Genomic DNA, 26,806 nt, shown 5'->3' with positions numbered 1-26,806 from the left:
GCTTACACCGTCATATTGTCCATCCGGAGACTAATGCATTTTATTTTGGTTCCGTCCTCGATAAGTAGATAGATAAATAGATAGATATATACTTTATTAATCCCAAGGGGAAATTCACATACTCCAGCAGCAGCATACTGATCCACATAAAAGACAGTGGTAAGAGTGATCAGTGAAATTGAGAAAAAGGTAGAAAGATATCAACTGTTCGGAGAGCTGCGAGATAAACGTCACGTAAATAGAAGGGATTTATGGCTTAAAAATCTGCAGTAGCGTTCACAAGTTTGAATCACCCTGAAATGTTCGAGTTTTTCTTTGCAAACTGGATTCTAAAAGACCTCAGACATCTAACACGCAGTCACTTTCTTCGGGACCAGCATTGTAAAAAAGCAACCCAAAGTCAATAAGCCGCTCATTTTGCCACCTGCTTGTTGAAGCATTTCTTGCACATACTAGTGAAACACGCAGACCTTCGGTCCTAAAATAAAGTGCAAATAAAACCACGTTAAAGAGACAGAGCTGTCGATGCTCGCTATATTTCCTAAATATTAGTTATGTCTTCCAGCTCCTCTAGATGTGATCATTTATTTTATTTCTTCTGGTGGCCTACCTGCAGCAGGATGAACTTTTCTATTTTGGTAACACGTTCTTTTGTTTTCAACATGAAACAACTCCTGGTTGGCACTTCTGTAGGTCGCCGATGTAAGGGCGTGAAAGCCTCCACAGGGACTGACGTCTCGGCTATTTGACGATCTCCTCGATTGTCCCTGTGCTTTGTCTCACATGCCCTTGAGCCATCATGCTTGTCAATGCCCCATTGCTCTGTACTTCTGGCGTGGCAGTGTGCTCTGGCGTCTTGTCCTCTTACGTGAGGGGTTATGTGACCCAAACAAAGGCTAAATAGAAACAACAGTAAACTCTCCGCATGCATTTCTCCATCTTTTGGACATTCAGAAGACGGCACTGCTCTTCTTCTTCTTCTTCATCATAATTGGCCTGTGCAATTTGCTTGGTGCTCAGCAGACGTTGCTGCACTTTTTCTTTCTGCCGTGTCACTTAGTTTTGCACTCACATTTGCATTATAAACACAACCACAGGGCACTTTTCCAAAGTTGCCTCTACCTGAAATTGTTTGAATTTCCAGAACATATCAGTTCATAGGTTTTCAATTAAGACCAAGGTCAAGGTTCCAGTCCCGGTAGTTTATAAGTAACCTTGAAAGAGTTTCATTAAATTCTAGTTGTGCTACCTGTTTCAGCCAAACTAAAATCTAAATAATTAACTTTGATCTCAGTTTTAACATTTGCAGTGCACCACCTACTGGAATGTATTTTGTAATGCAGGTAGTAATGAAATGCGTTTCATTTGTCATTCCAACAGATGGCGCATCACAAACTTTTGTGTTAATGAAATGCGTTTCATTTGTCATTCCAACAGATGGCGCAGCACACACATTTACAGTGATATGTGAAATGCGCCATCTATTGGAATGACAAACACAATACATAGGTCTCTGTTATGTGCCATTTGGTATGGGATTCATAAAAGCAGAGTGAATGCTTGTGATGTGCTGTTTGCTGGAATGCCAACTGTAATGCATTTTTACCACAAATGTTTATGATGTGCCATCTGTTGGAATGATGGAGATACAGAAACTGGACCGACACTTATCGTTTTATTAAGGTGGATGATGACGATTGTCTGATGTTGCATTTGATGTGTGGTGGTACATCCAAGGGGCAGCATGGTGGCACAGTGGTAGCGCTGCAGTCTCGCAGTAAGGACCCCGTGGATCTCCTCCCACAGTCCACAGAGAAGTAGGTTAGGTGAACTGACATTGCTTGATTGGCTCTAGTGTGTGTGTGTGTGTGTGTTCACCCTGTGATGGACTGGCACCCTCTTGTTCCTGTCTCGTGCCCTATGCCGGCTGAGATTGGCTCCAGACCATCACAGCTCATGATTTGGTGGGCTCACAAGATGGTCTACAACCCCTCACCACCCCATGAGAGTATTGCCTAAATGAAGCCCACCACCTTCAACGGCTGCCCAATGGTGCCACCTGAAATCAAGACGGCGGCCTCAAAGGCCTTGGCAGATCTTCCTCTCCCATCCGCCTCGCAACTCAACAATAAAAACCCTCCATAAGATGCTCACGTGAACATTTTTTATTTCATTTCCAACACTGGCGCTGCTGAAGTTACACCCAGTGAAAGTTGCCCACAGGAATGCCAAAGCCACACTGAGCTGCCCGCCTCCCCGACTCACCTGGCCTGCTGGCCCCTCAGAAAGTCAATCACGCCGTCCTCCGAGAGGAACAGGGTCTGCCCGCTGTTCTGGCAGCAGACCTCAAAGCGAGCGGGCTCCTCCAGTGCCCTCTGGCCGGCGACGAGCACAAAGGGGTAGCCCAGCTTGCTGGCATCCTTCAGTCTCTTACCGATGGTCAGCTGAGTCCTGTCGTCAAGCAGCACCTCTCCTCGCAGGCCGGGCACGGAGCTCGTCAGCTTGTCATACAGCGCCTCTGCCAACCCGGTGGCCGCCTCCTCCTTGCTGCCCCTTTTTGGGGGAATGATACAGACTTGGTAGGGGGCGATGAGACTCGGCCAGCGGATACCATCCTCCGCGGACAAAACTTCAACGGAGGCAGCCAGGATCCGAGACACGCCGAGGCCGAAGCAGCCCATTTCCAAGATGACGGGCTTATTGTGTGCCGATCTGAAGGAGGCGCTGAAAATGTAGGAATATTTGGTACCCAAGCAGAAGGTGTGCCCCACCTCAATTCCTTTGCTCTGGGAGAGGGTCCCGTGGCAGCTCGGACAGTTCTTCTGCCCAGGGGGCACGGTCTCAACGTTGGCCGCAAAGCCACAGTCCAAACACGTCAGCAGCGTGTCCTCCCCGACATCCGCCGGCAGCTGGAACTCGTGGGACTGCGTCCCGCCAATGCTGCCCGTGTCCGCCTGCACCTTCACCACCCCGAGTCCCAGCCGCGAGAAGAGTCTGCTGTAGGCCTGGCACACCGTCTGGTAAGTCTGCTGGGCCGCCTCCTCGGAAACGTCAAAGGTGTACATGTCCTTCATGTAGAATTCCCGGCCGCGGAGCAGCCCGAAGCGTGGCTTGGGTTCGTCGCGGAATTTCCTGGTGATCTGGTAGAGCAGAAGCGGTAACTGCTTATAAGACAAGCTCCCCTGAGAAGCTATGAGCTCAGTGACCATCTCCTCGTGTGTCGGCCCCAAGCAGTAGTCGGCGTCGTGGCGGTCCTTGAGGCGGAACAGCTCCCTCCCCATCGAGTTCCAGCGCTCACTTCTCTTCCACAAGTCTGCCACGCTCAGGCTGGGCATGTTGAGCTTCTGGCCGCCAATCAAGTGCATCTCCTCGTCGATCAGACGGACGAGCTTCTCCATGGCTCGCACCGTGTAAGGCAAGTAGTAGTAGCAGCCAGGGCTGGAAGGGAAGATCAGGCCGGCCTGCAACATCAGCCGCTGGCTCCGGCAGCTCAGCTCGCTCTGCTGGCCCTCCTTGCCCAGCTCCCTCTCCTCTAAGTTCACGGGCTGGAAAAGTCGGGAAGCGAGGATCCGCCTCGATGGCTCGTGATGATGGCGAACCCGAGGCACGTGGGAAAAGGCCCTTGGCAGCCTGCAGAGCAGGCCCCTGGAACACCGGCAGACCTCCATGAAGAGCGACACACGTGAAGACCCTGAAAGAGAGGAGAAGGGGGCCGTGAGACAAGCCTGGAGACGCGGGCAGGACCTCGAGTACGGCGGCCTCCGTGTGCTCGCTAACGCCGAGGACCAAGCTAGGCCTGCACCTCGTTTTATATCCACTACCTTACTTAAACGCTCCTGGAATACATCAGGAAACTGGGCTCTACGTGCAGAGTGGAATCACTACGACGTCACTGGTCACTCACGTCACTGGCTACCTTGTCATGCGGTCAATGAAACGGCCTGCAAAATGGCACAGGCCACCTGGAGGGGCCCGCGCTGCGTTACGCTGCTGACCGTGTCCGACATGACCGAAAACTCTGATCTGCAATGGAGTTCAGCAAAAAGATGAAGGGTGGAAGGAGGGCACTGAGCAGTGTGCCACGGTGCCAAAGCACAAGCAGCAAAATGAACAATTAGCATGGCAGCCATTAGCAGGAGCACGTGACTTGAGAAGGAGCGTCAGGATCCACTTGAGGCAACAACAGCCTGGACCTGCGCTACTCAAACGTTAAAGAGGCCTCTAAGATTAAACCTGTGGCACCTCTGGGCAGATCTGACCACAGCCTGGTCCATCTCACCAGCCTGCCACCACCAGCACAGTGAGGACTGGGACTCTGGAGGCTCCAATGGCTCTGAATGACAGACGTGCGAGGACATTGTCACTGCACCACGGACCACAGGAATATGAACTTCAGTGTCGACGCTGCGGGACCCACAAAGACGGTGTGCTGCTTCTCAAACAACAAGTCCAGGATTAGTGAGGGTCTCCTGAATGAGAAGATCATTCATAACGCTGAGTGAAGGAATGGAAACTCACAAAGTTAAAACTGGCAACAAACTCACTCAGATCAACATGAAGGATGTCTGCAATGGACTGGGCACCATTACTGGACCCAAGCAGTCCACGGTTCAGGGGGCAATTTTGAATAAATGCTCCCTTCCCACTGCCACCTTCTTCCAATGACCAGTCCCTCCACACCATCTCCTGCCACGTCGACTGGGAAGGCCAGTGATGGGTCCACCTCGGACCACAACTGAAGACCAAGTGAGAAGACAACTGAGGAAGCTACACACAGGAAAAGCTGCAGGACCACATGGAGTCAGTCCTCGAGTTCTTCAGGCCTGTGCTGACTAACTTTATGGTGTCCTCTGTCACCTGTACAGTTTGTCCCTAAGGATTCAGGCAGTGCCACTGCTGTGGAAAACATCCTGCAATGTTCCTGTGGTGACTCTTCACCTAATGACAACAGACCAGTGGCACTTATGTCTCACATCATGAGGACCTCTGACAGGGTGGTCCTGGACTATGTGAGTCCTCTTGAGGTGGACCACCGGGACTCACTGCAATCGGACAAAGACTGGAGTGGAGGATGCAATTATCTGTCTGCTCCACAAGGCTGGCAGCACTGTGAGGATTCTGTTCTTTTTTATTTCTTCAGGACCACCCAGCCATCCCTGTTAAGGGGTAAACTCAGAGATATGCAGGTGGATGAGCCTGTGGTGTCCTGGTGATGGACCGTCTGTCAGGCAGGCAGGCAGGCAGACCGCAGTTTGTGAGACTCAAGCACTGTGTGAGCCACACTGGGGCACCACAAGGACGACCCCTGTCTCATTTTGCGCCTCACTGTTACTTGGGATGAAGTGGACAGATGTTTACGATTGATGAACTCATTGATCACGTACTCACGTAATACTACCGACAAAACATCCCAAACCACTGCCATAGAAACACGCACACGAGGTGCACATGGCTAACAACATTCTGTCTGTATTCGTTACAGCGTCCCCAGTAACCACCTAAGTTACCCGACTATCGACGACACTCACACGAGGGCACATGCAGGTTTCAACAAATACGTGAAAACCGAACGAGAGCTCGCAACCGGAGGACACATCGGGGGCTGCCTGACCTGCCAGAGGTCACCATTCACACTTGGCTCGAGCCGCCACAAGACACTTCTCCTCCTCCTCCTCCTCCTCCTCTTAGTAAACGCTCGCGATCGCCTGTGCTGAAGGTGCATTTGACTCTTACCGAAATCAGCGGTGCTTCAAGCTGGACTGCGATCACTTCGAACGACCACCTGCGCCCAAATGCCAGGAGCCGACAACAGCCAAGCCAGGCCACGCCGCGCGCCTCTCTGTGCAACTGCCGGCGGCGCTTCCGTAATAGGCGTGGCCAATGGGTCGTTCAGGCGGGCGAGAAGGCGAGAGAACGTGGAGACGGCGGCCCAGCAGGGTCAAACTGCACGCACCCATCCGTTCTGCACGGCTAATCTGCTCTTCTCAGTGACTGTCCTTCACCTGTTCGAGTTGTCGCTTAGGCTGTGGTACGCGGATGCTCCCCTTGAAGATCGAAACGCGTTCATATTTGTGTAGGATATCAACGAGGGGATGGCGACGATCTCTTGGCGACTGGAGATTTATATTTTAAATCGAATAGCGGGGCGGATGCGGGTCTCACCCGTGGAGGTCGGAGCGACTTCATATACTGTATGTCTTATGTGCCGTCGGGGAGCGAGGTGCAGATCGGCTTGTGGTTACGCTGTGATGGGTTCAGCGCTCGGATAAGCTCGGTGCCCCCTTGTATGGAGCCCCTTAAAGAAAATGGACCGACAACCACACGTGAGGTTTGTTTTTAGTGCTGCTTAACACATGAAGGCTACTGTCCATTTCTAATTTGCATATTTTAAAATAAGTTTTCTTCTTTGTCCATTTCGATAGCAAGACAAAGAACAGATAGTGTGAAAGGCGCTATATAATAGATAAACATGAAAGGCACTATATATCAGATAGATAGAAAGAAAGATGTGAAAGGCACTATACTGTACATATATATATATATATATATATATATACACACACGAATTAAACAAATGTAATAAAATGCACTTGTTCACGATATTCTTCCTAACGCCTACAGCTGTATTCTCAGATTGGATGAAATGAAGAACTTTCTTTTAATTCACCAAATACTTTGTGGACCAATTCCTGCTGCATTTCTCTGCATTTTTATTATTGCAGAGCAGGGCTTCCATTTTCCTTTTATTCCTAATAAATTTATGAATTATTATCCACGGTGCTCAGTCCACGTTTATTCAATTCCACGTCTGGACTCTCTTGTTTAAGTCGTGTATTCAGTTACAACTCTTAACTGGCGCCAGTGATTTCCAAAGACTCGTTTCATGGAGTACCCGCCTCACCAGTCGATTGCAGCAGTGATGCCATCTGATGGAAGGCACTATATAGGGTGCTAATATGAATTTATTTTTCAGTCAAATGTGCACATCACTGCAAATCAGAGACTCCTTCCATTAAAAGCGAGGTCTTTATCAATCCAGTCTGTAGCACGATCAGAAACGGGACATGCGGTCCAGCAGACCCCTGCCTGGCCAGCTGACCCTCTGCACTCTCCTAGTCTTCTCAGATCAGCAGATGGCTTCACAGTAAGAGGCCTCAGTTCAAGTAATGATGAGTCCACTAGCAGACGAGAGTTTGGTGGAGCCTTAATAATTTATCATCAGAGAACCTCAGGAGAAGATCACGGGTTTCAGGAAGACGTCACCTGCTCACCTGTCACCTGCTCTGAAGGGCTCAGCTGTTGGGATGGCAGAGGTTACTGGTCATTGTGCTGCCACAAAATCTCAAACATCACACGCGTCATCAAGAAAGTCCGTCAGTGGACGTTCCTGTTGTACCAGCTGAGGAAATTCCATCTCCCCAGCGCAGTGCTGGTCCAGTTCTGCGCGAGCGTCATGGAGTCCTCTCTGGCCTCATCTGCTTTGGCGCCGCCTCTGCTCAGGTTAAGGGCGACCCACAGTGCCTCATCAGGACCCGTAAGAAGTTTGTAGGCGGTAGCCATTCCAGTCCCATAGTCCAGGCTGAGAACGCATACCGTGGTCATCATCACTGCTGGGCCGACTCACTCGGGGCTCCAGCGGTTCCAAAGATGAAGATCCGCCGTCATCGCCAACTGTAAAGACTTCAGGGCTCTAAACATCGTCAGGGGGTTTCGTGTTCGTGAGGTTCGTTTTGTATTTTTGCCTTCACTTTACTTTATCATGTTTCTAATTAGTTATTCTAGTCAATAAGGAATATATAAATTTCATCAATTTGGATATTTTTCCTGGGGTGTTGTTAATATTTAAGTGTCAGGGTGGGTTACCGTGGGCTCGGCTCGGGTGTTGGCCTGTTTCTCTCTGACCCTCATTTTAAAAGCGAAGCGACTTCAGTGCTCAATTTAGTGGGAACCTCTGCGCTCCCCTGGAAGTCGGGCTTTGCTACAAGCTGTTGCCCCCTACAGGTCTAAGTGGGGTCAGTCAGTCAGTCATTGTCCAACCTGCTATGTCCTAACACAGAGTCACGGGGGTCTGCTGGAGAAATCAGGCACAGGGAGAACTTGCAGACTGTATGAGGGATTTGAGCTCAGGACACTGGCACTGCAAGGCTTTGCCACCCCACTTTGGTTGGATTTCTTCTTGTATTGCGCCAAGGCTCCTGTTAGCGAGGCACAGACAGTTTTAATGTCAGTTAATCCAAAATGCCGCTGCAAGAATTATTACAAGAACAAGAAAATATGAACACATAACCCCAGTTCTTAAATCTTTACACTGGCTCCCAGTTAAGTTTAGGGCAGATATTAAAATTCTCCTTTTAACATATAAAGCATTAAATGGCGGAGATCTGGCTTACTTGTCTGAACTTATCATGACTTACAAACCTGAGCGCACATTAAGATCTCAAGATGCCGGTCTGCTTAGGATTCCAAGGATTAATAAAATAACAGGGGAGGTCGAGCTTTCAGTTACAGGGCCCCTAAACTGTGGAGTGGTGTGCCTGCCACTATAAGAGATGCCCCTTCAGTCTCAGCCTTTAAATCCCGGCTGAAGACTCACTACTTCAGTTTAGCACACCCTGCCTAGAGCTGCTGATTAACTGTACAGACTGCATCTCTGTTGTTAGTCATTAGCACTAAAACATAAGTAACATGATAATTATAATTGAATACTAACCCTCACCTATTCTGTTTCTTTTCTCGGTACCCAAATGTGGCCATTGGTGCCACAGCCCACCTGCCAAGTTGTTTTCCTGCCTATGGTAAAGTCATCCCTGATGGAGGATCACAGGAATCATGGGAAAGAGGGGTCCTTTCATCGGAGCAACGTTTCAGCCGTGGCATGGCCAAATGGAGATGCAGCTAGATGGATGAGGTCTCCAGGACACTAAAAATATCCAAACCTAATTATGTCATATCATCTACTGTTAAACCGTACTTCTAAAATTTTTATTATGCTGTCTTAAGGAATTGTTCTGTTGTGTATATTGTATTGTATTGACCCCCTACTTTTGACACCCACTGCACGCCCAACCTACCTGGAAAGGGGTCTCTCTTTGAACTGCCTTTCCCGAGGTTTCTTCCATTTTTACCTACAAGGTTTTTATTGGGAGTTTTTCCTTGTCTTCTCAGAGAGTCAAGGCTGGGGGGCTGTCAAAAGGCAGGGCCTGTTAAAGCCCATTGCGGCACTTCCTGTGTGATTTTGGGCTATACAAAAATAAACTGTATTGTATTGTATTGTAATGAGTTTGCCATCCTGAGGAGGGCGCTAGATAGGAAGATACACAGATGACTGTGAGAGGTCTGTCCTGCACCCCAGCTCAGCTGGCATCACGTTGATGAGACTTGTGGACCCCTAATGTTGGCAGAGATGAGCGAGGAGGAGCACGGCAGGCTGTGCGGTGAGCCATGCGGCTGTCGGAGATCCGGAGGAGCCACATTCCAGGGGGATTGGTCTGCCACCATCACTTCCTTCACCTGTCCTGGGGTCTCGGGCTCCTGCCACCTATCCCATTACCTTCATGCGAGGGTCAGGCCTCTGGGCTTTGATAATCAGGATCTCCCATGGGTGTTGACCCCAGCAGCGTGGCGAGTGCTACCACTGGTCACATGGGACTCCCTCATTGCGTTTGCTTCTCCGAGCCCAGCGGGCGGCCACTCCCACTGCCGGCAGAACTGGAATTTCAGGAAGTCGTCTCCCGGCAGCAGGCAAAATGGGGGAGGAAGGCAGCACAGCGGACATCGAGCAGCTGATCAGTGAGATGGACTTCATCCCTGGACACTTCTCCCTGGCTCTCAATGTCAACTTTGAGTTCACCGTCCCCACCAGGCTGAGGCACAGGGACATCAAGCTGAAGCGGGACAGCCTGAGGCTGGAACTGGAGTCCGAGGTGGGGCCGCAGCAGTACGCCATCAGGCACCTCCTGGGGCTCTTCGCCTTCCACTTGGATGACTTCCACGAGGCCGAGGACAACTTTGCCAGCATCTGCAAGGAGGACCCCCACAACTTGAACGCCTGGGCCAACCTGGGCTTCGTGTACGACAAGCTGAGGCGGGAGGCGGAGGGGGCCGAATGTGTGGACAAGGTGTCCGCTCTGATGGGCCTCAGAGAAGGGGGGCGGCTGCTGTCCGCACGCTGCCTGGCAGAGCAGGCCTACGCCTACGCCTACGACGTCGGGTTGAGCTCAGAGCAGGAGCGGGCTGAGAAGCTGAGGGCGGCCATCGGCGCCTACGACAAGGCCATCGAGTACGGTGGTCAAGAGGTGAGTGGGCTGGCGGCTGGGGGTCCGGGTGGGCTTCACTCTGGAGGACCGTTGAGTGTCCAGTGACCACCTGCTCATAGACTGTGACACCAGTGAGCTTCTCTTTCTAGATTCCCATTGAAGAAAAGAGAAGCTGGCATTTCAGCATGGCAGCGATGATGATCAGGTAAAGCCAGCAGGTAGGGGTGCCGGGAGGGGTCATCTGTTATGTGACTCTGGGGGCCTTTGGGCAAGTGGACCACCAAGCCACATTGTTTTGTCTTCCCCTTTTTGCAGGCTGGATGGCATTCTGGGTAACCAGAAGAGCAGTGAGCGGGTGAGGGGGGCCTCCTATGGCAGAGCCTTAAAGCTGCTCCGTGATGCCATCAAGTCCAGCAACCTGCACCACAGAGGTACGCTTGAACCCGCAGCCGGGGGGGTGGCCCGGTCGTATAGTCTGGTATAAGGCAGCTTTCTGTGGGTCTCATCACCATCTGCATGCCATCTGTGCAGGCCGAGAGGATTCTAGCAGAACTCTGGGGGTCTCAGCCCGGGGTGATGATGAGGCATAAGGGGGCCGACTGCAGGCTGCGCAGCTGAGGTGTTGTAAAAGAAGGAGGGTGAGACATGTTGAGGTGGGGGGTCCTCCATAGGACACAACATGGTGTCTTACCGGCTCTGGGGGTCTCACAAAAGAAGTCTGTGCATCCACCAAGCTTAGTGGTGGGCCGATCAGATCAGAGTGAAGGAGCAGGTGGTCTTTGTCTTCTTTTCTTCTGCCGTTCCCACAGGCCCAACGCAGTCCCAATCAGCACAATAGCACAATCACAATATTTCTCCTCTTTTTCTTCTCTCCTCTCGACTCTGGCTGCTGGCTCCTTTTATAGCCCACCCTGAAGTGCGGGAATCCGAGGCACCACTGCCACCCAGGGGGGCTGCCATCTAGGGTCCCGGGGTAGGTACTGTTCTGACCATACAGTGAAGAGGCGTCCCGGCCAGACAAGGACCCCGGCCGTCTGTGACAAGGCATAAAAAGGCAGCCTGTGAGGACAGAGGGGGGCTCAGGGTACAAAAATGAATGACACTGGGCATGTGGGGGGGGGGCTTCCCGAAGAAGCAATGTGCTGTTCTCACAGCTCTGGGGTCTGTCATGTGTGCAGCTCAGGGTGGTTCATATACAAGATGCTCCCTGAAGTCTGCAGAGACACATAGGGGTCGTGAAGAAACTGCTGTGCTCAGGCTAGACAGTTTTGGGGGTCTTCCAGAAGATTCAACTTGGTGTCCTTACAGCTCAGGGTGGTCTAAGAACTCTCCTGCAGTTTACGCCGCTGTCAAGTGTCCTTGGCTGCATTCAGGCTGCCTTTATAGCTGTGGGGGTCCTCACAGGAGAAGCTGCAGACCGTTTGCTCAGTTCAGTCGTTCCTGACAAAGACCCTCCATGAAGTCCGCCCAGCAGCCGAGGGTCTCGCTGAGTTCGCTTTGCATGGTCTGTGCAGATGTTTAGGGATCTTGCAGAAGATGCTGCACACTTGTGCAGTGGTCTCTTCACGGCCCCCCAGTATGTCCAGGCTTTGCTCCTATCAAGTCTGATGCTCTGTTTCCCCGTGCAGCTCTCACCTGGTGCTACATCGGAGTGATGCTCGAACGTCAGGAGAGCTTCTTAGTGGTGCCAATGGCCGTCCATGATGAAGGCTTCACCTGCACTGACCCCTTGGACTGTTACTATAAGGTAAGAGCTCCCTTGGCACGGTCACTCGTGGACCCCCTGGCACTGCTGTGACTCCACGTGTCCTCAGGATGTCCAAACTCTTTGTGTCTCCCCCTACAGGCCATTGAACTCGCTAAAGAAGATCCTTTCATCCTAAACCGCCTGGCCAAAGTCTTCCTCTTCATAGGAAAGCACGACATGGCAACTGGAGTGTGCAACATGGCACTGGACATACTGGCCAACCCAGAACTCAACTGGCAGGCATACAGTACGCGAGCCAAGGTACCTGATGCTGAAGATGGGTAATGTGGGCAGCCGGAGGGGCATGAATGGGCCACAGAGCGTCACCACTGGGAGTTATGAGTCCCCCGAGCTGGAAGGGGCAGGCCATTAGGGTGAGCCACCATTGATTGTACGTTCTCGATTAAAGGTCCACATCACCGCATACGTGCGGGACCTGGAGCGGGTGAAGCTTGGATTCAGTGGGGTCCCTGACCGGGAGAACCTCAGTAAAGCCAAGACTGACCTGGAGAACATCGTGGAGGTGCACCCCTGTCTGAAGACACACCTGGACATCGGACAGGTGGGCATAAGCATCAGTTTACTGGCTCCTAATGATTATATAGCACCTTGCATGCCCACTCTTTATTCTGACCACAGTCACCAGTTCATTCCAACTGGTTTTAAAGCGAGGCCAATGGTGTCTGAGCAGATGTCCCAGTCCAGGGCCTCAGAGTGCAGGATTGGGGATCTGAACTGGGAATGGGGTGTCAGTGGGTGAAGGAGAAGGGGCCTGAAGGACACACTGGCTGAGAACATCTCCCTGCTTGTGTCAGTGGCCTCTGAGACTGGCGCCCCCCAGTGGTGACCCTCCCTCGCTCACTCGTTCTGCTTTGCACCCAATCAGGTTTACTACTACATGGGCGTCGATGCGCTGCAAGAGCGCCACCTGGTGGACGAGGCCGCCATTAACAAAGCCCTGGTGTTCCTGTCCAAGGCCCTGGAGGACGAACTGGGAGACGTGCTGCCCGAGATCCATCTGCTGAGGGGCAAGTGCCTGCTGCTCAAATCAGAGGAGGAGAACGCGGCCGAGTGCTTCAAGAGGGCCGTCGAGATGGACGATGGCGGGCAGGCGGAGAGTTTCCGGGGTCTGCTGGAGGCGCTCCTGGCCCTGTACAGCCAGAGGAAAGCCGGCGCCGAGGCAGTGATTGCTGAGCTTGAGGAGTGGCTGGGCAAGGCTGAGGAGAAGTACCCGCTGGAGCAGGTGCGCCGGGAGCTGCAGGCCGTCTGTCGGAGCCACACGGCCGAGGTGAGTGACCTGTCCAGGGCCATGATTAGGGCCGGCAAGCTGGACCTGGTCAGGCTGCTGCTGAGCACCGTGGAGCCCAGGAGGACCGAGCTGACCAGGTCGCTGTCTTTGTGATGCCGCGAAAGGCGCTATATCACACGAGGGCGGACGGACCAACAGCAGGTGCTTTAAACTTCACCTGTCAGACTCTCTGGGATCAGGACTTGAGGTCCCCCGTTTAGGCTGGGGGGCTTCATGGATGTCTGACTAAATGAGAAACGCACGAGGCGTGTAGAGCGGACGTGAGGACGGACGGCAAACAAAGGGAGATAAAGGCACGAAAAGTCAGAAATGTGACGGGTTTACGGAGGGGAAGCCAAAACAAGGAACGGCACCTGCAAGTCAAAATGTCACCATCCCCTGACCACGTGACAGTAAAGAGGTGACAGTCAGACGTGTCATTCGTACCCCACCATAAACAGATCAGAGGATGAAGGAGGCGCAGTCAGGGGGCCCGGCTGACCATGGAGTTGTTACGCGAGTACAAAACATACGTGTGTGACGTGGGACTTGACAACATCACAGGGTCCGGACTGGCCGGGGGGCTCAGTGGCTGGCACAGAGAGAGAGACAGTCAATCCATTAGGTGACACAGGTGTCTGACTAGGGCGCTGTCATCTGAAAGTGGAGGGGTGTGTGGGGGCTTTGGTCATCGAACTCTGATGATACTGAGTGGGCACTCATACTCGCTGGGCACCTCTTATGAAAGAAAAACATGGGCACGCTCTATGCACCAAGTGGTGGGGGCAACAGGTCATCAAAGTCCAGTAATACTGAATGCCCACTGTGGACAATGTGGGGTGACGTCTGTCCACCTCAGCTGGTGCTCCAATAGTCTGACCATCGAGTGGACGGTTCATTGCCTTCGTCACAGGCCAATGGCCGCCTCGCTTCACAGGCCTGTCTCGACTAACGATGGTCTCCGACTGACTGGGGGTCTGCTCTCTTCAAAATGAGTGGTCCTTCAAAGCGATGCCATAGGGGAGCCATTTTTAGTTCTGAAGAGCGCCGTCCACATGAAGGTCCCAGAAAGGACTGTAGAAGTGTTGAGGTCCGTCACAGGCGCCATACTGGAAAGAAGTGACATGTGAAATGTTAAAGGGACCCTCGCTGCACTCAATCACACGGGCCAAGTTCAGGTGGTGTGCTGCTGGGCAGCCTGCCATACAGTCAGGATTTGGGGTTTTCTACACAGCAGGAAGTTTTTAAAAGCAGGAAGAACCAACTTGACGTGCAAAGAACTTGTCCCAGGATGAGATGGTCCTGGACAAGCAATGGGAGCTACGAGGGGCCGCACAAGCCAGTGGAGACCCTCAAAGACAAGTAGCACACGTAAGAGTGGGCTTCGGGACAAAAAAACAAAATAAAAGAACACTCGTTATGAAGCCAGCTGGACCTCAGACGCCCTCAGTCACCTAACACTCTATGGGCATCCTGCGGGCGCAGCTCGAGTCACCAGTAAGCATAATGAGCAGGTGCTTAGGGCATCGTCTGGACAAGGGGGGCACCACAGACATTTTCTATCACCAGATGTACCACATGGACAACCGGTGAGGCTGAAGCAGGGGACACAAAAGGGGGCTGCCATTTTAAATGACAAAAAAATGTCATCCATATCTGAACAATCATAAAAACGCTAGCAGAAAAGTCCGAATAGAAGATCAGGATGTGCTGGGAGTGCAGAGGGCACGGCGCTCCGCGGGCAGTTTGTGTCCTCACTGCATTCAAAATCCCAACAGGACAGCAAGGTGACAAGAAGGGATGGATACGTCAAGAAGCAGACACGCTGAGGGTCTCATCTGAGGGGGCAATTAGGAAAAGGATGAGCAAACGGGACACAAAAAAATAAATAAAGAGAAATAAAAAGATAAAAACACTGTCTGTGGGCCTTCAGTTTGTAAAACAAAATGGGGTTTGACGCTTTATGAGGTGCCACACCCGCCACACCACATACCACCTGGACTGGGACCCCTCAGCACCACACTGAGCAGTGGGAGGCTTTAAGGTGGCTGGTGTGCGAACCCTCTCTGAAAGTGAAAGTGCTGAGGGTCTCTGGAGGTCTTAATCTGTACTGGCCATGGGGACTCGGGGGACAAAGCCCACCGCGCGCACGTGCCCTCTCACCCTCTCTCTCTCACCATCTCTCACTCTCTCTCTTTCTTTCTCTCTTTCTCTCCATCTCTCATTTTCTCCTTATCTCTTTTTCTCTCTTTCTTTTTCTCTTTCTCTCTCTCTCATGCAGCTGCAGACCAGACAGTGTGAAGCCTCCAAGTGATTTAGCACACGAAGGGAAAAGGAGTCAACGATGAAGAGAAAGCTCCGAATGAGAAGCTGCAGCCACAGGAGCCCCCAGAACTGGAGCCAAGCCCCCTGACTTGACCCATAAGGATCCTCATTCACTACACACACACACACACACACATTTGACAAAGAAGGCACATCAAGGTCCATTGTGGCTCGGACTTTTTCTTTTTCTCCTCTCCGTCGACTCCACTTTACTGAATTGTGAAGCGAGTGTGAGGGCGAGTAGCGAGTGTGTGGGCGAGTAGTGAGTGTGCGGGCGAGTAGTGAGTAGCGAGTGAGTAGCGAGTGTGCGGGTGAGTAGCGAGTGAGTAGCGAGTGTGCGGGTGAGTAGCGAGTGAGTAGCGAGTGTGCGGGTGAGTAGTGAGTTTTTTGCTCTTCTCACCTCCCCGTCTTCACCTCTCTGTGGCCTTTTCTGCACTATTTGTACGTTTTCTTCATTGTTTCCTCTTTTTTTTCTATGTCATCACAGTTTTATTTTTATTCCCACATACAGAACCTTCTTTTGTTTCCAGTTGCTGTCACCCTGCTTCATTCATTGATATTCTTGTCACACACACACTTGTGTCAGTCCGTTGCTTATATCAGCACATTAGTAACACATGTCATTGTCACCTTGTATTATGTGTTCTAGTTTCCACAGCGGTCGGAGTTAATGACACAGTCAGCGCATGGGGGTGACACTCCAGGTTGGCTCCACGCTCCTTGGCAGCTCCAAGGACCCACCTGAACCTGGGACCTCCTTTTGTTATTTTAAAATGGATTGTGCTGTGAGCCAAATGCATTAAACAAGTGGACCTCCATGGTGCCGTCACGGTGGTCTCAGGCCATCACATGCTGGACGTGCCTACGTTGGAGCGGTCTGGTGCCACGACGGTCATTTATTTATTCCAGACTAGCAGAATACCCGCTCCTCGCAGCGGAGAAGTAGTGTGTTAAAGAAGGTATGAAAAAGAAAAGGAAACATTTTGAAAATAACGTAACATGATTGTCAAAGTAATTGTTTTGTGTATTTGGCGGCAGCGTCACAAAGTTGTTTTCGGCAGCTGCATCAGAAAATGTACCACGACGTCTGACACGCCTCCTTTTTACTGTTTTCTCACAGCTTGGATTGCTGCTGTCACATATATATACACACACACACACGCATACATACATACATACATACATATATACACATACATATCTTCATATCTACATATCTATATACATATCTACATATACACACACATACATACATACACACACACAAATTATATATATATATGTGTGTATGTATGTATGTGTGTGTGTGTATAGCTTTGGTCACTAAATGCAAGGGAAAAATAATAAAATATAGTCTATAAGTTATTAAACAGTAAAACATTAACGTTTTAAGAAGTACAGGTACATTGAGCACTAATGTGCCTTACCGGTATTTGCAGCATTTAAAGAAAATTAGTTTTGTGTCCTCTGCAGTGTTAAGAGAGAAAGGCTTTGGTTTGGGATAAAAGGTGTAAAGAAAGGAAAGTTGCCTTTTTCTTTTATATAGTATAGAGAGATGTGTTCGCTGACGTTATGATCGCCTTTTGGGACAGTCGCGGTGGGTCTTGTGTAGCCTGGTGAGGCGTCCTCGCCATTAATCGGCTGTGATGGCACTGTCAGTCCTCCACTCGTGTGCGTGTCTTCATAATCCGAGCTGAGGACCTCATAATCGTATACGTGCAAAAGAAAGTGTGAATCGCCTTAATATTATTTTGCCGTGGTGTAGAAAAGGGGTCCGTGTTTGCACTTGTCTGGGCTATAGCGCAGGGGGAGGATGAAAAAATTAAAAGTGCTCACTTTGACTTAAGGCAGAAGCGCAGTCAGCGTCTCAAAGGCGGCACAGCTATGCACGCGCTGGCTGCTCGACTTTTGCTGGGCAGGAGACCACAGTTTTTACAGACACGTTCATGATATCAAAAGTCTCAGCGCTCTTTGGAGGTCATTCATATATTATATATATAGCAAAATACCCGCCTGCAGGAGAAGTAGTGTGTTAAAGTAATGAAAAGAAAAGGAAACATTTTAATAATAACGTAACATGATTGACATTGTCATGAGTGTTGCTGTCATATATATGCCTGCCTAAATAAGTCACCCTCGCTTTGCTCTTACTTTTTTACCGCTCATTTAATCATGGCTAGTGGCGGAAAAATTATAAAATGGAAGGAGGATGGCTTTACCAAAACAATTATTGATGGCGAATCGATTATTCATAAAGCTTGAATTGGTGATCTGTTTTTCTGTGTTAACCTCATATTTTTCATACTTCTTCTCAAACTAAGGTGGTGCGAGGGTAAAATGAATCGGGATGCGCTGATCAATGTAATCGTGTACCAGGAAATCATGCATTGACAAAAGCTCCCCTTTGCTTGTAATGCAAAGTGTGATTAAATGCATTATTTTTAACGCGTTATGGAGCACATGCATCGAAGCTTCTCAGCTGTGCTTGTGCTAAGAAAAGGAAAGATTTTAAAAATAACGTAACACGATTGTCAATGTGACCTTTTGTAAGTAGTGCCTGGAGGATTCAGTGTGTAGAAACTCTAGAGACAGCGTGTGTATTAACTTGTGGATTTTTCTGTGAGTATTTGGTGGCAGTCTGACGAAGTTGCTTCGAAGGCGGCGTTAGCGAGCTCAGCTCAGAGCGAAATGAGATGAATGGGAGGGAGATGATGACGTGACTCCCCCACCCGCCTTAACTGTCAATCCCCACAAACACAGTCTCTCGGAATTTGCATAAGCACACCCCTTCACCTACAATTTTAACTTAGTTACAAAGTGATCAAAACTCTCGTTTATATCCTCGTCCTCTCATTAAACTTGTATCCCGCATTACCTGTGGGCATGTGAAACGCCAGCGGTAGCCTGTCTATGAACTTAATTTAAAGTTTAGGTTTACACCTTGCTTTCTTTCTGAGGTAGCAGCACTCATGAATATGGTAGTATATGTCACTTTCGCTTCGCTTCTTATTGTTTCGCTGCCTTCTCAATTATATAATGCATGTTTTCTTAAGCGCTTTTTGGAGGTCTTCCTGGTTTTCTACGCACTGCGTTGACAGTCAGTTCACGTGATTACGTGGGAGGCGTGATGATGTCACATGAAACTCCGCCCCCACGCTTTCCAGCTCAACTCCATTACAGTTAATGGAGAAAATAGCTTCCAGTTATGACCATTAGGCGTAGAATTTCGAAATGAAACCTGCCCAACTTTTGTAAGTAAGCTGTAAGGAATGAGCCTGCCAAATTTCAGCCTTCTACCTACACGGGAAGTTGGAGAATTAGTGAGGAGTCAGTCAGCCAGTCAGTCAGTCAGTCAGTCAGTCAGCCATCGTCCAACCTGCTGTATCCTAACTACAGGGTCACAGGGGTCTGCTGGAGCCAATCCCAGCCAGGCGATGACAACAAACCACAACAATACACACTCGCTGTAAAGTCCATGGAAAACGACAACGGATGAAATGCAGAGATGGGGGCAGACGGTCCGGAGGTCAGCGCGCTGTATGGGAATGTAAAGGTCAGTCGTACCGGTAGTTCCTGATGAGATGAAGACGGGTGAGTGGGATCAGGATCTTCACAGGATGACTACAATTCCTCAGACCGTCCTCACGTGCAGGACAGACCACCGCTCAAAACAAGACACCACAGGCAGACTGACAGGAGCTTCAGACACGAAACACAAAACACTCCTCCCTTTTTGGTGTCTCTGGCCCCCTTTTAAAACGTCATGCCGGCCTCCTTGTACCCAACAGCCCCAATCGGACCCCCGGCAGCTCTGATGAGTCCCAAGCTGGCATCCCTCTGATATCACAGAGCACTGCAGCCAGCCAGTCACTGCCCACCAGAGGGGTCCCCTCATTCCTGCCTTTCACTGTTGAGGTCTGCACTTTATATTTTCCAGCAGAGCACAGATGGGACGACGGACATGACTGCCCACCCAGCGTCCTGTCCCACCTCTGACTGTGACCCCAAGTCATGCAGGCGTCTCGGAGGACCAAACTAGCGGATAAACAACTCACATGAATGGCCTGCTGCTGGTGGTCCCACATGAGGCTGAGAGTGGCACACAAAGGTCTGGGCCCCCTGGCTTCAAATGTGAAGAAGATGAACTGCCCACCCAAGGGCACCGAGTCAAAGCTGGCACATCTCTTTAAGATTTTCATTGAAGTTGCATTTGTATTTCCATCATTCACAGGCGCAGAATACCAAAATAAAAATGAAGATGGCCCGAAACAAAAATGCTCAGAATTTAGTAAGACCCCCTTTGGCGGGTATCACAGCTTATAAATGCTTTTTTTTTGCCAGCTGAGTCTTCTGTTCTTCCTTGAGGTCTTTTCACCCATTTGCCCTTCTGAAAGGCTCCTAATTCTGTGAGGTTCTTGGGCCGTCCCGGTCGGGGGGCTGCAAGGGCCGTGGCAGAGGCGTCAGCTTGCGCCTCTCGAGGTGTCCCACTGTGGATCAGGAGGTGTGTGTCGGCTCCTCATCTTGTCCCCTTTATACCTTCTCCTTTTTTTTACAGATGCTGTGTTTTTTGCCTCCAGGATTTGGGGGTCTTTATTTGACTCCAGTCTCCCCCTCTGCCAATGACGTGTCCCTGTGTCGTTGGCTGTCACTCAAACCCAAAATCTTACAGATTCCCCCGCCATGCTTTTCCTGGCATTCAGACCCCTTTTTTCCCCAAACACACCTGTACACATTGTGGCCACCAACTTCTATTGTGACTTGGTTGGCCCACCAGACTCGTTTAGATGTTCATCTGCACACTTGAGGCGCTGAGTTTTGTGGCTCAGATGCAGTAAAGGTTTCCTTCTGCCGGCTCCACCAGGATGGTCCTATTTGCTGAGGTGTCACCACACAGTACAGCAGCAGACCACCACTCCAGGGTCTGCAGTCAAATGGGGGTCTATATTTGCCTTTCTTGCAATCCCACAAGCCGTTCTTACAGAAGGTTTTGGTGGTCTTCCAGATCTCACCCTGACCTCCACCATTCCTGTTTCTTAATAACGTTACGAGCTGAGGAGACATCGACCTAAAAAAAGCTTTGCTGTCTCCTCGTCCATCGCCTTCTCCTGAGATTCTTTTATCTTTCAGAGTGCTGGGCAGCTGCTTAGAGGGTCTCAAGGCTGCTTAGAGGGTCCGAGAATGTATTCAGCTTTGACATCTGCATCACCTAATGATGACAGTAAATGAGCCGAGCTAATGGAGGTCTAGGACCACCTTGGACCTCAGATATCTTGGGGTGCCTAAACTTTTGCACGGCTCTTCCTTTCTTTTATTCACATTTAAAATTGTAAAAAAACCAAAAACAGCAGACTAGTCTTATAAACTACTCAAAAAAATGAAAAGCACCCTTCTGAATCCGAGTATCGTGACAAGTCAGTGAGACTGGTGGGCCGTTGATCTGCTCAGTGAAGTAGCAGGGGGGCTCATCAGCTCATCAGTTCAGCTGCTTGGGTGCACTGGGGGGAGGGGCAACAATGAGATGACCCCCAAAACAGGAATGAATGGGTTAACGGCTGAAGGGTGCCACTCACATTTTCCCCTCCTCATCTGTTTTGTCACTCGTTTTGCATTCGTCTACGCTTAGTGTCACTACTGGTAGCATGAGGCCATACCTGGACCCTACAGAGCTGGCACAGGTAGGATGGCACATCAGTACGTGCCTCCCATTGCCAGAAGGTTTGCTGTGTGTCTCCCAGCACAGTCTCAAGGGCAGCATGGAGGAGATTCCAGGAGACAGACAGACAGGCAGTTCTTCTAGGAGAGCTGGACAGGGTCCCTCGTAGAAGGTCCTTAACCCACCAGAAGGACCCACCGGTATCTGCTCCATTGGGCAAAGAGGAACAGGATGAGCACTGGCAGAGCCTACAAAATGTCCTCCAGCAGGCCACTGGTGTGAATGTCTCTGAGCAAACAATCAGAAACAGACTTCACGAGGGTGGCCTGAGGGCCCGACTGTGTCCTCTAGTGGGCACCGTGGAGCTCAATTGGCATTTGCCGCAGAGTACCAGAATTGTCAGGTCCACCACTGGCGGACACCCTGTGCTTTTCACAGATGAGAGCAGGTTCACCCTGAGCACATGTCAGACGTGAAAGTGTCTGGAGAAGCCGTGGAGAACGTTATGCTGCCTGTTCAGCTTGACCGGTTTGGTGGTGGGTCAGTGATGGTCAGGCATATCCATGGAGGGACAGAGGCACAGACCTCTACAGGCTAGACCACAGTGGGCATCTTGACTGTCATTAGATATTGGGATGAAATCCTTGGCCCCTTTGTCAGACCCTCTGCTAGTTCCTCCTGGTGCACATGAGACAATGCCCACCTGGCCAGCCTCATGTGGAGAGAAGATGAAGGACTTGATTCCACTGACTGCCCCCCCCTTATGCTCACTCGCCTGACACCTCTGGATGGGACATTATGTTTGGGTCCATCCGACGCCTCAGCCTGTTCAGGAGCTCAGTGACGCCCTGGTCCAGATCTGGGAGGCCACCATCTGCGGTCTCTTTAGGACGTTGTCAGGCCTGTCATACAAACTACTGAGGACCATTTGGAGTTGCTGCAGTGACGTTTCACCAAATGGACTCGCCTGCCTGCCTGCTGCCTCATTTTTTCCCTTTGATTTTCAGGGGGTCCCTCTGTCTGTTGATCTTTTTCATTTCCATCCTTTTGCTCCTCACACATCACCATACCAGTCCAGATCAGTAGAGATGGCCAGCAGGATGTTTTTTTTTCCCATTGAGGTCTCATGGGTTTTCAGAGTGGTCCTTTCATTTTTTTTGATCAGTTTATAAAATGCTGAAAGCAAACGTGCCATCGTCTTTAACTCGATGCCTTTTGGTTCACCTTCTGCTCACTGAACTCTTCACAGTAACGGGGGGCCCAGACTTTTGCACGCCACTGTATTTGGTGTGTGGCGCGTCCTCAGTGTGTCACGTGAAATGCTTGCTTAGGACAGCTGATGGTCGTCGTGTCTGTGATTTATTCTCATTGAGCTCAGCTCCTACTGAGCCCCTTCACCCGGGTGTCACACAAGCAGGAGGGCCCGCTGTGCCCCCGCACTCCTCATCCCAAATGGCTGTCAGGACTGGGGACTCGATTTCAATTTCCATCCCTCACGGGGTGGCCATAAGCAAATCGGCTGCTTGAAGTCGCGCGTCTGCTGCAATGCCAGCTGTTAGAACCGTGGCACTTCAAAATGGAATGGCCCTGGACGTGACATTGGCAGCAAAGGGGGGCACCTGCTCAGTGGTGGGGGCTTTGCATTGCACTGACATTCCTGATAACGTTGGCTGATCAGGCCCACCAAGCTGGACTTTCTCCTGATCCTGATGTTCTGTACTCGTTTTCATGGCTTCCTGCTTGGATGTTTGGTGACTTCACTTCCTTCTCTTGCAGTTTTCTGGCCGTTTCAGAGGTTTGTGCCTGCAGGTCAGTTCAGAATACAACCACAGTTTACAGATGACCCCTGGCCGGCCCTTACCACCCCTGACCTCATATACGGGGGTCCCTCTCACTCCCTGCTTTGACGAGGTCCCGTTTCCCCCTGATGCTGATGAATATGTCACGGAGAAGCCGATTCCTGTCACTGTAGGCTTTGGCTCAAAGTCAAAAAAGAGAACTGGGGGTTGGGGGTCCGCCTGGAACATTCTGTGATCCCCAGTGGCCTGTGTGCGGGCACAGTGACCCACCAGCTTGACTTGCTGTGCTATTTGTGGTCACTCCTGAAGTTATTTTGTGCCTCTAATCTTCTGCTGGGTAAGGCGGACCTGGCACTTTATGACTAATCGTGAAGTTGGCAACGCTTGGCAAAGTAACAATTAATAAATAAGAAACTGCAGGTACTGAAAAAAACCCAAAAAACATATTTCATATTTTTTTGTGCAGTCCTTACACTTAATGAAGTGACTGCTGCTCAAAATAAAAGGAAGCAAAAAGATCTTCCTGGGTTGGGCCCTGAGTCCCGTGTGACGCCGATGTGACGTTTTCTGCAGGCAGGACGTTTGTTCTGAGGATTGGCATTTCTAGATTTGTATTAACTGAGGTGTGAGCCGCTGAAGGTCAGGCATGTCTGGAAATGAGCCGGGGTGGGGGGCACACGTGGACCTTGGCACTGGCGGTCTGCATGAGCGAGTGGTCGAAGGTTCGAGGGAAACAGCAGACCGTCACTGATCAGAAGAAAAATGTCACAGTTTCTTTATGAATTCTTTGGTGAGCAGAGGGACCCTTGCAGAGCCCCTGCCAGCTAATGTCACTGACAGTTACCAGCCAAGCCCCCAATCTTGCGGGGGGTGACTTCCCTTTCATAACAGACTTCAGAGTCGAGCTTAGCATGAGACAAGATTACACAATAGTTTGGGGGGTTCAGAATTAGGCCCAAGGCTTACATCATTGGCTTCAAAATGTGAACGTTTGCTGCTGATTAGACCAAACACGCAGACGTGTCTAGCAGATCAACAGTCTTCTTCTTAGAACAGACTAAAAGTTCAGCAGTTACTTTTTAGCTTACATGTATTTAGCAGAGGCAGTTCAAACAATAGCTTATTGAATATTTGTACATTAATACGCAGAATATTATAGCTTAATAACAATTTTTTCTTTCTCAAGTGACAATTGAGAAACCCCTGCTTTGGACAATTAAAGAAATAAACGTGTCTGTGAGTCACTGGAGTCGGGTCACTGAGCCCCTTCACCTGCACACACCTGTGTGACCGTCACCAATCACTCACGTCTCGAACGCAACGGTGGCTGAGGGTCTGCAAACACAAAGCGACTTCCAAATAGCTTAGCAGGGGCCTGGAGGCACTTGGAGGAAGCCAGTGCAGGCGCAGGACTAGGTGTGGGGACAAGCGGTGACAAACACCTGGGTGGGGGGACAAACTGAAGCAGCACTTCTCTGTCATATAGCGCCTTTCACGCCTGGCGCTGAGTATTTCCATTAAGGACCACTGAGCTTTCTAATTGGTTCTCGAGCCGTCGCCCAGTGAGAGCCCGTAGCTCGCCGTTCATCAGGGTGAGTCGAGGACGTCGTGTTCTCCGGGGGTACCGAGCAGAGGTTTGTTTTGGGGGCTCAGCTGCTGAGGCTTCTGACTAAAAAAGACCAAAGAAACTTCTTCACAGGCCTCCAATTCTAAGAAAACTAAGCCGGCGTTTGTTCACGGCAGCACTTCTACACATTTTAGATGGCATTTACAGTCACAGATCAGGGCTTATCAATGCCCGAGGCAGTCAGACACGTCGTACTGGAGACTTTAAGAGCTGATTTGGATTAAAGGTTTGTGTTTATGTCGTTACGCCAATGGCGGGTGTGAGCTGTCAATATAAAAACAGCGGGTTGACGACTGTCCAATCACGTTAGATTAAAAAAAATAAAAAAATAAAAGTGGGCGTGTCCTGAGCACACAGAGCTGAGTCCCCAGAAAAGTCTGAAAGCAGCCAATCACAGGGCCGCCTCAGGTCACCCGCCTGCCAAGAGATCAGGGGCATCCAGAGCCTCTCAGGTGGCCGCCGTCCTTCACGCAGAAATGAAGTAAATCCAAGTCGGAGTTCATTTTGAGGGGATGTTGACCTGCGCTGACAAATAAACACATTTATTTCATGATTGTTTCACACTACCTAATTAATTTAAAATTATTTGGTGGTGCCCCTGTGCCCACATTACAAACTGGCACCCATTTCAATTTTAAAGAATATAAAATGACTTCCACAGTACTAAGCACAAGCAGAGCTCTTCCAATGACGCAGATTGAAAAGGGGGCTGTCAAGGGGGTCTTGGCATACAGCGGCTGGTGTGCAGCATGGACCTGTTCTCACATCAGGGTGGGCAAGCAGATGGCAGAGCTGCACCAAGCTGTCTCAGTTTGATGAAGTGAGCCCTCTTACATTTATTACAATTCTTCTGCACTCCAAAGACACAATTCCTTCATTCCTGAGGTCTTTCCTCACCGGCAGTGCTTTCTTGTGCCTTACCAGACATACTTGACATTCGTCTTCTTGACTTCACTTGTCTACTTGATCAATGAGTGGGCTGCAGTTACATGACAGGGACACTGGCACAGGCGCTGAAGTAATGACGGCCAGTTTTGGTCAGGTGATGGACGTTGGCTAACGGTGGGCAGAGTGTTTCATTGAGATGTCATATAAAGCGAGGCGCCTCCTGCTTTGGACACTTGCGCCACGGTCAAATCTCTCTGTTGCTGCGCTGATTATTCCAACTTCCATCTGAACCCGCGACTGCCTTCTTTAAAAGCAACGCTGGCCCCCTTTGGTTATACTGATCAGCCCCTGCCCGCTTTAACTGAGTCTGAAAATGTCCGCATGGCATAACCTTCAGGGCAGAGCGGGCACTGCAGCCTTCAGTGGACTGAGTTCTACAATGAGGTGGTGGGGTCCAGGGGCTATCCCACCGGGCCAGGGGAGGACTCCAGTTCACACACACACACACACCGTGTGCCCGCTGCCATAACCTAAATAAACCCAAGCCTGCCTGCTGTCCAAGTCCCTCTGTGATGATTTAATGGACTCCCGATGATCTGCCAGTCCACCACTCTTGGTATCATCTGCAGACTTCACCAACTTGTCACTTCTGCAGGTCTGCTTATCCAGACAGCCTCAGGCACAAGGCAGGAACAACAGCTGCAGGGGGCGCCAGTCAGACTTGAAAAGCCAAGGGAGCAGTTAATACAAAATGGTGCCTTTAGTCATTACTGGCTGCCGCTCACCTAAAGAAATGGCCGCTCATTTAATGTGATGATTAAGAAACGCGGGCGCATGTGAAAGTAGCCCACTTAACAGAAACATGTAAGCTGCTTTTGGAATGGCAGCAATATTTCATAGCAATGCTTTCAAAAACATGGGCAGCGCATCTGCGTTTGTGAAGAAACATCAGGTCAATGAAGAGGACTGCAGCAAAACTACGAGGGGCCTGTGTGGGGGGCACACAGGGGCACCTTGGTGGAAGAAAGGGCAAGAACCCCAAGTCTGGTGAGAGCTTCACATATACAAAGTGGGCAATCAGGTGGTAGTGGGCACCTCGGGAAGACCCCCACCCAGATCACAACCAAGGGTCCAGTCTCAGCCCGACTCTGACTTGGTGTGTGCGAGTGGGTGAGGGAGTTAGTGCCCACAAAACTGGTAAGGTAAGGGGGTTCCCAAAATCA

The 26,806-nt window shown here is 50.4% G+C and overlaps 2 protein-coding genes across 3 annotated transcripts; one reads left to right on the top strand and one right to left on the bottom strand.

Annotated features, from left to right (window-relative positions):
• Positions 1-2,150: 2,150 nt before the first annotated feature.
• pars2 (prolyl-tRNA synthetase 2, mitochondrial) lies at positions 2,151-5,898 on the bottom strand. The gene is made up of 2 exons (XM_039735599.1): positions 5,734-5,898; positions 2,151-3,691 (listed from the first exon to the last, which is right to left on the bottom strand). Exon 2 carries the CDS (start codon positions 3,666-3,668, stop codon positions 2,262-2,264), a length of 1,407 nt encoding a protein of 468 aa, XP_039591533.1. The 5' UTR covers positions 3,669-3,691; positions 5,734-5,898; the 3' UTR covers positions 2,151-2,261.
• Positions 5,899-9,225: 3,327 nt separating this feature from the next.
• ttc22 (tetratricopeptide repeat domain 22) lies at positions 9,226-15,912 on the top strand. Of its 2 annotated transcripts, XM_039735468.1 has the most exons (8): positions 9,226-10,295; positions 10,406-10,461; positions 10,572-10,687; positions 11,885-12,003; positions 12,103-12,264; positions 12,413-12,565; positions 12,890-13,291; positions 15,573-15,912. In XM_039735468.1, the coding sequence occupies exons 1-8, from the start codon at positions 9,747-9,749 to the stop codon at positions 15,603-15,605; spliced, it is 1,590 nt and encodes a 529-aa protein (XP_039591402.1). In that variant the 5' UTR covers positions 9,226-9,746; the 3' UTR covers positions 15,606-15,912. The 2 variants fall into 2 exon arrangements, with proteins under 2 accessions (XP_039591402.1, XP_039591401.1); XM_039735467.1 differs by lacking the exon at positions 15,573-15,912 and having other exon boundaries at positions 12,890-15,268.
• The last annotated feature ends 10,894 nt before the right edge of the window (positions 15,913-26,806 follow it).

The sequence above is a fragment of the Polypterus senegalus genome, chromosome 14 (genome assembly GCF_016835505.1).
Source record: "Polypterus senegalus isolate Bchr_013 chromosome 14, ASM1683550v1, whole genome shotgun sequence".
Lineage (NCBI taxonomy): Eukaryota > Metazoa > Chordata > Cladistia > Polypteriformes > Polypteridae > Polypterus > Polypterus senegalus.
The sequence above is the reverse complement of the archived record's forward strand: the minus strand, read 5'-3'. Positions and strand labels throughout refer to the sequence as shown.